This window comes from Octopus sinensis, linkage group LG3 (assembly GCF_006345805.1).
Source record: "Octopus sinensis linkage group LG3, ASM634580v1, whole genome shotgun sequence".
Taxonomy (NCBI): Eukaryota; Metazoa; Mollusca; class Cephalopoda; order Octopoda; family Octopodidae; genus Octopus; species Octopus sinensis.
The window spans coordinates 168256299-168269635 of record NC_042999.1 but is presented as its reverse complement, the minus strand read 5'-3'; the positions used below and the strand labels follow the sequence as shown (position 1 = coordinate 168269635).

At 35.4% G+C, this 13337-nt stretch overlaps 1 protein-coding gene across 2 annotated transcripts in view; it reads left to right on the top strand.

The window, feature by feature from the left end:
• LOC115209308 (vezatin) overlaps positions 1-13337 on the top strand; it is a 67429-nt gene that overhangs the window by 33496 nt on the left and 20596 nt on the right. For both annotated transcript variants that reach the window (XM_036501610.1, XM_029777649.2), the window contains exons 5-10: positions 3735-4025; positions 4749-4892; positions 7446-7593; positions 7730-7823; positions 10025-10247; positions 11456-11673. In XM_036501610.1, the coding sequence (XP_036357503.1) occupies positions 3735-4025; positions 4749-4892; positions 7446-7593; positions 7730-7823; positions 10025-10247; positions 11456-11673 (1118 nt within the window). The remainder of the gene's footprint in view (positions 1-3734; positions 4026-4748; positions 4893-7445; positions 7594-7729; positions 7824-10024; positions 10248-11455; positions 11674-13337) is intronic.

Sequence of the window (13337 nt, the reverse complement as noted above, 5' to 3'; positions counted from 1 at the left end):
AAGGTGTAGGTAGAAACTCCATAATATATACCCAGTGTAAGCTATGGACGCATAAAAGGTGCAGCAACATCAAAGGAAAATTAACCAAGAAGATAGCTTTCGTATGCAGCAGATGCACAGGGGCAATAGACACCATGGATACTCAGAAAACAGATTCCATCACACTCCAGGGGGAGAAACTAGAAGTAGTTGATAGTTTCCTCTACCTAGGTGACCAAGTTAGTAGTGGAGGTGGATGCTCAGAGAGTGTCACCACTAGAATACAAATAGCCTGGGTAAAGTTTAGAAAGCTTCTACCCCTACTGGTGACAAAGGGTCTCTCGCTCAGAGTGAAAGGTAGATTGTACGATGCATGTATGCGAACTGCCATGCTTCACAATAGTGAAACATCGGCTGTGACTGCAGAGGACATGTGTAGGCTTGAAAGAAATGAAGCTAGCATGATCTGCTGGATGTGTAATGTCAGTGTGCACACACGACAGAGTGTAAGTGCCCTGAGAGAAATGCTGAACATAAGAAGCATTGGATGTGGTGTGCAAGAGAGACGCTTGCGATGGTATGGTCATGTACTGCGGATGGATGAGGAGAGATGTGTGAAGAAGTGCCACTCCCAAACAGTTGAAGGTATCCGGGGAAGAGGGAGACCCAGGAAGACATGGGATGAGGTGGTCAAGCATGATCTTCGAATGTTGCGCTTCACAGAGGCAATGATGAAAGACCAAGATCTCTGGAAATATACTGTGACTGCAAAGACCTGACAAATAATGTGAGTTCATGGCTGTTTCTTGTACCAGTTTTGCATCCAAAGCACCTTGGATCGGAGAATGACCTGCTGTGTTTACCTTGGATTTTAGGGTGACCTGCTGTGCTTTAGGAGACCTATCGAGTCAAGTACATCAACATCAAAATAAATATCAAATGGAAATTGTAGTTGTAATACCTGTGCTGGTGGCACATAAAAAGCACCATCCGAATGTGGCTGATGCCAACGCCGCCTTGATTGGCATCTGTGTGGGTGGCATGTAAAAAGCACCAACTGATCGTGGCTGCTGGAAGAGTAGGGTATGATATTCTTACTGATTTATTAGAAATTATTTTATAATATTTATGGGAAGCAGGGAAGTTTTTTTTTCTAGTATAGACATAAATCTGCCGTATATATTCATAGAGATCGCACAGTTGAAGGGGATATTACATTATTAATACATTTTTTCTTTTGAAATTTTTATTTGAGTAAGGGTGGGAAAGATTAATGTTATCCATATTCTTTCAAGATTCGTTATTTACTATAGTCTTATATTTATGTTTATTAGGTTTTTTCTTTGTGGGAGAGATTTTTATATTATTATTTTCCTGTAACTTTTACCTCTTTTCCACTGTTCAATAATTAAGTTTTTCACTGAATTTGTGAGTTCTTTACTTTTCGCCATTATTACAATACTACTTTATGTTGTCTCAGTGCTGAATGAAGAAGCTAGTGTTTTGACACTTACAAATGACAACTGATAAGATCATTGGAACAAACGAAAATGTTCTAGTAAAAAGAATTATTTTAACAGTATTTTGTGGCATAGAAAATCATAAATTTATTCTGTACGAATACTTTTTTCATCCCTAAATATTTATAATTGTATATAAATTGATTTGTTACTATAATTTATTAGTTTCTTTTGCATATTCTTAGTTTATGCATGTGTATGCAAATATAGTATTGGTATATCCCATTTATGTTCATTAGAAATTAAATAAATAAACAATTTTGACATGTACGAAATTTTTTCCCCCCAGTGTATATATATGTATATATATATATACATACACACAGACACATATACATCTATAAATTTACATATATATACATACATATATATGTACACATATACATACATGAATTTATACATATATATACATACATATATATGTACACATATATACATACATGAATTTATACATATATATACATACATATAAATCTATATATAGATATGCACCTCTGTACTTATACATCTATACATATACATACATATGTGCAGATATATATATATATATGTATGTATGCATGTATATATATATGAATTATATATGTGAGATAATAGTTTCACTTTAATAGTTTAGTATTAATAGAGAAACTATTAAACTGAATGCATCTTACATTACAATAGAGCGATGCTATTGTTTCACTTTTGACATGTAATACTGAAATAGTATAAGAGATAGATTGCTCTGGGATCGCATTTGGCAGAAGTTGAAAATTTCTTTGGCCCATGACACTGCATGGACTGCAAGTAAAGCATGTATGAAATTTGAATGAAATCATTGGGTAGTTCTCAAGTTTTAGGGATTCACACAGACAGACAGACAGATAGACACATTCTCAGTTTTATATATTAAGAATATATTTATATATATACATACATATGTGTGTGTGTGTGTTTATGCCTCATTGTCTTGACTTTGTGTGATAGTTGTAAAAACGGTTGTCACTGTAATATAAGCTGTCATTCATTTTGAGTATTCTGTGAGAACATGCCTAGCCATGGGGAAATATTACCTTACTTGGAAACAGGTGAAGGTTGAGGACAGAAAAGACATCCAGCCATAAAATCTGTCTCAATAAACTCTGTCCAACCCATGGAAGAGGGGATGATAAAATGACAATGATGATGTTTTATCACTTGGCTGGCTCCGTGCCGGTGGCACGTTAAAAGCACCAACCGATCGTGGCCGATGCTAGACCCCCCTGGCACCTGTGCAGGTGGCATGTAAAAAGCACCCACTACACTCGCGGAGTGGTTGGTGTTAGGAAGGGCATCCAGCTGTAGAAACACTGCCAGATCAGACTGGAGCCTGGTGCGGTCCCTGACTTCCCAGACCCCGGTCGAACCGTCCAACCCGTGCTAGCGCGGAAAACGGATGTTAAACGATGATGATGATGATGATAGATGGTGACAGTAATGCGAGATTTTATCATCAAGATTATAGCTACAAGGGGCAGACACTCTACCTAAAGCAGTGTCAACAAAATAAAAATGGTGTACTATGCTAATATGTTAACTAAAATACTGAGACATTGTTCATTGGTAAGTTGTAAATGAATTTAGCTGCAGGTGTTTTAAGAAAGATAAATTTTGTCTCACTGCAAATAGATCCGGTAGTAAAACCTTTGAATGATGAATAGTTATACTTGTAAAATGGATTGAAGAACATCTCAACTAGGTTTCACTTATCATTCACAAGCTTGACAAGAAATATTTACTTCATCTGTTCTTTTGAGAGGGTACAGTATACAGCTACTTATGAAAAATATAACGAACAATACTTTCTGCCTGTGGTCATTTGCATATCGGTACATTAGTTGGTGCCACATATTAATTGAAGTATTGAGCTAGTGTATTTGTGGATAAGTTATGTGTACATTTAATGCAAAAATGACTTCTTCATTTTTTTATATGTAGCTCTGTAGTATGTTCCCTTCCTCTCTGTTGAACAGGTGAAATAAACACTTCAGTTGTCCAAAATGTCCTTCAACTTTATTTTAAAACTTATTCAGTAGGAAGTGTAGTTGCTATTTAGATTAACAGATTCTAAATATTAAGGAATTAATTTAGAAGACCTACCGTTTTCCTTAGATTTTCATTATATTTAATGTTTATGATACAAATTTTTCGATTGTCTCCATGATATGAAATGATTAAAATAACAAAAAACATGATTTATTCTGTTTTATTTTTCAGTTTGTACCCAATCTTTATCTTCCTTTCGCTGTATTTATTGTGCCTTTACAGTCCAGTGGCTGCTATTCTTATTATGAACCCAAACATTTGTCTGTTTCGAGTATTAGTAAAATTTTATATCCTCTTTCTGATTGTCCTCTCACTGTGGATACTTTGGCACATATTAAATTTGAAACACACAGCAAGCTGTATCAAAGCCCTTGTTCAACAGATTGAGGAATCATACTTGCTTTTCAAGAAATCATTGCGATTGATTCAAGAAGTAGAACTTGTCCAAAGAGGATTTACATTGTAAGTGATAACTTCTGCATTTGGAAATTACCAAACATTGATTAATATTGTTTCAAAAGGAGAGAAAGTAATTTTTCTTGTTACTTGCTTTTTTTATATATTTGATGATTATTTAATCTTTTCGTGACTAAATTTATTTGCTGTAAATTTAAATCTTTAAAATTCTAACTTTAATATATACATTACTTGTAACAGTTCTAAATTTGAACTTAAAATCTAAGCAGAATTAATGAAAATAACTCCTATTATTTCAAACTTATTTGAAATTGTTTTAATATGAATTACTTTTGTGTGATTCTTACGGCACCATAAAATTATCAACCATCGCACAAACAATAACTCTGAGCACCTCTTCAAACTCCACCCATCTAACACCTGTGGACATATTTACAAAGTAAGAAAACAGCACAGCTCCCATGACTTCAGGAAACATTTTTTCACGCTGAGAGTTGCTGAAGCGTGGAACAAACTGCCGGCATCGGTTGTTAGTTGTCGGAGCACTGCATCCTTCAAGACTTCCATGCTTCCTGAGATTCGCCAACACTACACTTGATTTCCTCCCCTCCATACACACACAAGCATGTTCACTTTCCAGACATTTCTACATTACTGCATGTACTTTATATGCACTTTCTGACAAGTTGTGGTGCACCTGAGCACTGTATACAATAATTTCATTATTATTTATTATTACTTGTAAGACCAAATTTCTTTACTTTGCAGGGTAAGTAATCAGATGACTATGAAATCTGGACAGTCTGCTTACAAATACAATCGTCTTTGTCCTGAACTCCGTAAATTAGTCTTCATCACTGCTCGTAGTAATATGCTGTTTTGCCGGAAATCAACTAATATTCTCCTGAGAATGTATCCTTTTCTTTTAGAAAATAAGAAAACTGTATCTATCATTCACATTATTTTCAAATTTGTACGCTAAATATTGATTCTAATCTAACAGACTGACTCTAGGAAAACAAACCATGAAATCATCATCATTAAGCTGATTAGAAAACTGGGATGGCTTCATGTCACTTTATCATTAAACTTTAAATTATTCCTTGGAAAATTTATGATATAGGGGTTAATTTGAAAATAACAGAAATGCTGAAATGATTTGCTTATCTATGTGTGAGTTTCTAAGAATACAAATGATGAGAGTAATTCTTAGGCTGATACAAGGTTGAAATGAAGCTATAATGTGCTTGTTCAAGCAATGCAATTATAATATTAATGGTGATGATGATGATACATCATTACAATTCAAATGGCTTTCTGATTATTTGTACTTTTTGTAAGTCTTCACTGTCTGGTCAAATGTTGGTCAACTTGAAGCTCTGTAGATTAATATACGTAAGAAAATTATGGATGGATAGGGAATTCAGATTATTGCGGCTTAGAAGATTTAGGCAAAGCATTTAGTGTTGGATTTAGAGGAATGAAACACTGTAAGGATGAAGAAAGAGATAAGTTTGGGTGAAAGTAGTATGCAGTTGTTTAGGTGAGTGAAGCACAAGCTGTTATAGTTGTAGAAGACAAGAAAAATTGCATCTCTGAGCTAGTAGTGGTTGTAGTGTGTTGGGAAGTGGTTTTTTATCAGACAGCTTTATGGACTGTTATGGGGAAGATTCAGTCAAGATAATGAGTGCATAGAAGCAACACCACCAGTTGGGAAAGTCAACATTGTACGTGAAGAATTTCACCCACTTCACAGAATTGATCAAGGATACCCCATTGAATCCAACCAGATGGTAAGTCTAAATGTAATAAGTCCGTTCACCAAAGTCCCAACTGGTGAAGCACTATCGGTGATTCAAGAAAACTAGTGACAAACACTCATCTAAAAGAACGCACTAGTATACCAATAAGAAATTTGGTGGAAATGTTGACCTTCTGTGTAGAAACTACCTATTTCAGTATGGACACTGATATATATCAACAAGAAGAGGGTTTGGCTGTGGGTTCGCCATTATCACCGATAATAGCCAATATATTAAATGGAATACTTTGAGAATTTGGCTTCAGAATCAACACTGCTAAAACCAACCTTATGGCTGCGATATGTTGCTGACACCTTTATACTGTGGCTCCACCAGGAAGATGTTCAAATGCTGTTAGATCATGTGAACTCAATAAAGCCATCCATGCAGTTAGCTGGCATTCCTGGATGTATTAATAATACGTACCAAGTATGGATTCAGGACATCCATATACTGCAAGCCGACCTTCACTGGATGATACTTTAACTTCAGTTCCCACCATCCACACAGTGTAAAGAGAGGGATTGCTCAGGGCCCAAAACATCGAGCAAAGGATATAAGTAGCGATCATGATACACACCACGAAGAAACGATCAAGCTCAATAACAATCTATTAAGCAACAACTACCCCAAAAGTATACTATCCACTCCAATTATGAAGAAAAGAGAGGATGAAACCAATAAACTGTCTACCCTATGTGAAAGGCCTCTCTGAAAAGATACAAAAGATAAGTGGCCCATATGACATCAGGACAGTATTCAAGAGTAATACAACACTTTGCAAATATCTCCTTCGAGTAAAATCACCAATAGAAGAGAATATGACCAAAGACTGCATGTACTCCATCCCATGCAGCTGTGGTAGGTTATACAAAGGCGAAACATGCTGCCCCCTCAAAATAAGGGTAGAGGAACATTGCAAAGCTGTGACATGAGGAGATATTGATAAATCAGTTATAGCTGATCATGTATGGAAAAATGGAGACCACCTCCCCCTGTGGGATGAAGTTAAAATAAGAGACAGAGAACACCACTGGAAAATGCAAAAACTAAATGAAGCAGCACATATGCTAGGACACAACAACCTCCTAAGCAGACCGAGTGCAGATATGAGTAGTATATGGGAATGTGTATTAAGGAAGGATAGGAAAATATTAGATTTATAAGCCCTAAAATTCACTCTGTAATTTGGCCATGGGCATATGGCATAGTGGTTAAGAGTGTGGGCTACTAACACCAAGATTCCAAGTTCAATTCCAGGCACTGACCTGAATAATAATAATAACATTGAAAAATACCTTAGTTGCTGGTGTAGAAGAATTGGAATTGCACCATGGAGTGTTTCTTCTATTTCATTTAGAAAAGAAGAAAACCTTATATCATTAATATTATTTTAAAATTATTGCACTGAATATTGATTCTGATCTTGCAAACCAGAATACTTCGTCTATGTTATGTTCATAATTTACACAGAAATGAACAATTTCCAAAATAGATATTCACTTAAATAATTCAGTAAAATTATTTTATTTCCATTTTTTTTAATATGAAAATAATGTTTATCTTCTCTTATTTGTTAGTATGTTTTCCAAAATAATTTTTAATCAGTGCAAATTATTAATCAAAGCCATTATGTTACTTTAGTTTTCTTGACTAACAAAAGACATCCATTAGTGGAAGAAGTAGATAAGGCATCTACTTATTTAGCTCATATTCCTTTGGAAGATTATGGACCAAGTCTGCAACTTAGTGAAGACAATAATGACAATTTAAGTAAACTGACTGATGACTTTTCTGTTACTGCTTTAAAGGTAAGTCTTCTTTTAACTTTTGGCAATAATAATTTATTGTGAAGGCAACCCCTTTGATTTAAAACTGCATTTGCTTTATCATAATTGATATAAACATCGTTTCTTAAAGAATTTTTCCTACTTTGGTTTGTTATAGGCTATGATGTACCTGTATAATATGCAGCAATCAGAGCTTCTACGACGACTTGCTCTCTGCTTCTGTATAAATGCTCTTCCTGAAGATCAGAAAGGTTAAGGATTTTTTGTTAAATCTCATATGATATTCTTATCAGAACATATTTATTTTATTAAAACCATTTTCCATACAATATCCCCTTTAACGTTGCCATTCTGATTGGGATCATCATCATCATCATCATCATCATCATTTAGCGTCCGCTTTCCATGCTAGTATGGGTTGGACGGTTCAACTGGGGTCTGGGAAGCCAGAAGGCTGCACCAGGCCCAGTCTGATCTGGCAGTGTTTCTACGGCTGGATGCCCTTCCTAACGCCAATAGATAGAATTAATTATTTATTTTCCTATCCATGACTTTCTTCTTGTATGTGTCAGAAGGATTTGTAAATTTAAAATTTTCATATGAATTGGTTTAGCTAACAAGTTCAAATTATTTAAAATAAATTGGTCGTATTCCATTTCTGTTTCATTCAGCTGTATCTAATCTCTCTTTGGTAAAGGATTTGTCTTTTAAAGTTAGACTTTCCTTTCCCTCATAGCATAAAATATATTCCATTGTTTGAATTATTTGTATTCCTGATGATGCTGAACATCACAAATTTACTAGGATTCTACTGTTACCACAAGCAGTTGTAACATAACAATATAGGCGCAGGAGTGGCATATAGGTGCAGGAGTAACTTGCCTACCAACCACATGGTTCTGGGTTCAGTCCCACTGTGTGGCATCTTGGGCAAGTGTCTTCTGCTATAGCCCCGGGCCGACCAAAGCCTTGTGAGTGGATTTGGTAGACGGAAACTGAAAGAAGCCCGTCGTATATATGTATATATATATATATATATATGTGCGTGTGTGTGTTTGTGTGTCTGTGTTTGTCCCCCTAGCATTGCTTGACAACCGATGCTGGTGTGTTTACATCCCCGTCACTTAGCAGTTCGGCAAAAGAGACTGATAGAATAAGTACTGGGCTTACAAAGAATAAGTCCCGGGGTCGATTTGCTCGACTAAAGGCGGTGCTCCAGCATCGCCGCAGTCAAATGACTGAAACAAGTAAAAGAGAGTAAAGAGAGTATAACAAAGCTGCTAACGAGATTTGAAAAAATTTCAAGGCTTAAATTTAAGACATTGTGGTCATTCAACTAGCAAACAAATTCCATGATATTTAAACCTTCATTTATTTCTATTCTTAGACGCAGCTGCTTCACATTAGGGGTCAGTGAAGAATAATATTTGCCAACCTTTTTGAGGGTTAACCTAGTAAAAACCAAAGTCTTAGTAAGTAGGAAGGCTGTCAAATCACAACTCCCTTCAGGTAGATTGCCCTGAGGAAGTGCCACTCCCTAACTGTAGAAGGAACCTGTGGAAGAGGTCCACCCAGGAAGACATGAGATGACATGGTGGAGCATGACCTTTGAACATTGGGCCTCACAGAGGCAATGATGGGAGACCGGGACCTTTAGAATTATGCTGTGATTGAAAAGACCTGGCAACTAAAGTGAGATAGCAGCCACACATGTCTGCCCTCTTAAGAATACCCCTGATGCATCGGGCGATATGATATGCTTGAGAAGACCGGTTGAGTCAAGTAAAACTAATATTGTAGCTGTAGCCAGTGCCGCCTGACTGGCACATAAAAATCACCATCCGAACGTGGTTGATGCTAGGTCCACCTGATTGACTCCCCTGCCAGTTGCACGTAAAAAGCACCAACTGATCGTAGCTGATGCCAGACCCCCTGACTGGCTCCTGTGTCAGTGGCATGTAAAAAGCACCCACTATACTCTTGGAGTGGTTGACGTTAGGAAGGGCATCCAGCTGTAGAAACATTGCCGGATTAGATTGGAGCCTGGTGCAGCTGTTGGCTCTCCAGACCTCAGTCAAACCGTCCAACCCATGCCAGCCTAGAAAACAGACATTAAGCAATGATGGTAGTGATGAATACAAGAGGAGCAACATGAAAATACTCACATAGAAATAAAGTTTTGTTTTAAAAATAAAGTAAAATTAAATTTGTTTAAAAATAAAGAAAACTTTTCTCTTAATTTGAAGTAGTTGAATCATTTATCTTTAGCAACTAGGTCCAGTTTTAATAACTGCATAATTTAAATAATATGATGCTAATCAAGTTTGGTGAATTCCGAGATAATTACTGAATTTAAAGGGAAAATTGTTGCACTTTATAATAGAAATCATTGCAAAATTTGATATTGATATATCAGGTGTATTTAAATATATTTATTTTGAATTTGTTGTAGGAACTCTGAATTCTTCGACTAATGATTTAGCTTCATGTGTGAAATGTAGCTTGGAATCAAATTATATAAAACTAAAAAATAGCTATGAATTTCATCGAAGTGGTTTTCAAGAACCAGATTCAAAACCCTTCAATGCGCATGATAAGAAACCTTGTTCACCCCTTTCAGATTTGTATATGGCTGTCCACAGTTTAGATCTACATTTACAAGCAGCTCTTTGTAGGTAATGTATTTTAGTAATGTAAATTACAACCATGTGTATATGTATGGTAGATGAAGTACAAAATTTCCTAACATGAGTAAAAGTTCTAAATGCAGGTACAACAATTTATATCATTAAAGTATAAAATTTTGAAATGTTCTCTCTAGTGTTTCGCTATGTCCTGTTTGTAGTTAATCATACTGTAAAAGGTTTTCATCTCTCTCTCTCTCCCTTACATGTATATAAGTATGTATATATACACAACACACACACACACAAAACATGGCTCAGTGGTTAGAGCATCAGGCTCGCAGTCATAAGGTAGTGAGATTGATTCCCGGACCAAGCAGTGTGTTATGCTCTTGAACAGGATACTTTATTTCAAGTTGCTCCAGCTCACTCAGCTGTAGAAATGAGTTGCAACGTTACTGGTGGCGAGCTGTATTGGTCTTTGCCTTTCCCTTGGATAACATTGGTGATATAGGCAACTGCTGATCTTCCAACTTTGGGACAACTTTGCCCAAACTTGTGCCACAGAAGGTAACTTTCTACGTACAATCCCATGGTCATTCATGGCCAAAGGGGGTCTTTTACCTTTTACTGATTAGTTTGAGTGTTTAATAAGTATTATTCTTATAAGACAATAATTAGAAATAATCTACCAGAATTGGAAATAAATAAGTTGAGTTTTGTCAAAACCCGAATGAGGCAAATATGTTGATAAAATCACAGAATATCAATCACATTGATCAATATATGCAAGTGATATAGAAGTGAACATGTAATATATGTTGTATAAGCAAGTATGAGAATAAAATGTATCTACAGATGAGGTAGGCAAAAGAGGAGTTAAATTAACTCTTGAAATATTGGATCTCACAGGTCTGATAACACAATAGAATGCAAATATACACAAGGTATTATTTATCCCCACTTAAATGTGGATGTTCTGTTAGAACAAACTACACTGCAGTAGATGCCATGAGAGAAACTCTCAGGTTGGCTTTTGGTGCAGAAAGCAAGAGTGCATTTGTGCATAGTGCATTTTACATTTTGCACCAAAAGCAAATATGAGAGTTTCTCTCATGGTATTTACCTCTGTATAGTTTGTTCTAACAGAACAGCCATGTTTAAGTGGGGATAAATATTTCTTCTCAGTATTAATACTGCCTCCGTTGCTAATATATATACACTGTTTTACCCCTTTTTTTTCTTTACTTTTTTCTAAGATCATCAAATTTGAGTTCTGAATTTGAAAAATATTTCGAAATAAATGCAGAAAATGATATAAGCAACAACGAACAAAATGAGTGTGAAATTACTGCTAAAGAAAATCAATGGTACTCTCACTTACAATCAATAAAAGCTGAACTTGAGGCCTGCCGTGCTTGTTATGAAATTGGCTTGGACAAATTTGAAAAGATGTTTAAAAAGCAGCAAGAGCCAAGTATGTATTCTATTATGAAATTGTAAAAACTTAGATATTGTATCTATTGTTCTAGATCTTTATTTCATAACAAAATTCAATCTTGAATTTTATATGAACATAAAGGTAGACAGTTCAAAATAATGATTTCTAGCCATTGAACTTCGTAATGGTTAAAGAATTTAATATCATGTATAGTTACCATCTCTATCATATGCAATATCCCATGTTATTTTAAACTGGACCTATCTTTATTGCAGAAAATTTTTTTTTTTTATCTCGTATCATTTCATCATTGCTACATAAACTTGAACTGACTACCGTTTTTTGTGTTTTTTCTTATTCTTATTTTACTCGCATTTTCCTGTAGTTCATACCATTTTGCCATATAAATAATAAATATTATTATTGACTCCAATGGTGATAGAAAAGCCTTTCAAAAAACTGCTCTGTTTATATCTATTAGTTGACAGATACTGTAACAGTTGTCTCCCTTGAACTTTGAAATAAAAAAAAATCCTAACTTTAGGAACTGGTCTGGACAATCACGCCCTCAAAATATACTCCACAATGAATAATAACGATTTCTAGCTTTAGTACAAGACCCCAAAATTTGTTAAGAAGTTATATAATAAATCAACTCTTTCACAATATATTACTGGTACTTATTTTATCTGTAAAAAAGATTGACTATGTTGCCATTGTAGAAGTAGGTGAACATTTTTTCATGAAAATGTAATAGTTCATAAAAAGAAAAAAAAAAGGGTCCTTATTATTAACTACCAAAGAGGGATTATCTAAGAGATTACTTGGTCTGCTAGAAAATCGCCAAATATTCCCTAAATGTAGAGTTAGTCCATTGCTTGAAAGACAAATAAGTGGAGTGGTCATCACTGGAATGCCTTTGATCATAGGTTTCTTCAACTGAAGCTAATCTGGGGATATACCGTAAAGGAACAGTTAAATAGGATACTAAGCTGCTGATGAAATACCAACACCAGATTGAAACTAGTCTAACTGATCATTCCTTTTCTATCCACAAATACATTGTATAGGAAAACAAAGTGTGTACAACTGTCTGTACATACGGTATTGGAGAGCTGGTAGAAACGTTAGCTCATCGGGCGAAATGCTTAGCGGTATTTCGTCTGCCGTTACGTTGTGAGTTCAAATTCCGCCGAGGTCGACTTTACCTTTCATCCTTTCGGGGTCGATAAATTAAGTATCAGTTACGCACTGGGGTCGATGTAATTGACTTAATACCTATGTCTGTCCTTGTTTGTCCCTTCTATGTTTAGCCCCTTGTGGGTAATAAAGAAATAGGTATTGGCTAAAAACCCATAGATGATATAGTTATTCTATAGCACTACAGCATTAAAACAAAATACTTCTAACTCGCCAATAATTTATTCAGTTAATGGATCTCCATTGACAATGAGCATTCCAGTTGTTAGGTTAACTTAACAATGCACTCGTTGAATTATATTGTAAGACTTCTTGTGCCTTTAATATAATTCTCAGGCAATCTGATGTGCTTCTACATATTTTCTGTCTATCTAATTTCACACTCAGTGCTGTGGTAAAGGTTACTTGTCCTCGATGCCACACATTGGGTTTGAACCCAGGATCTTATGTTTGCAAAATAAACTTCTTAACCACTCAGGAATGCCTGTATCCTGAAGATA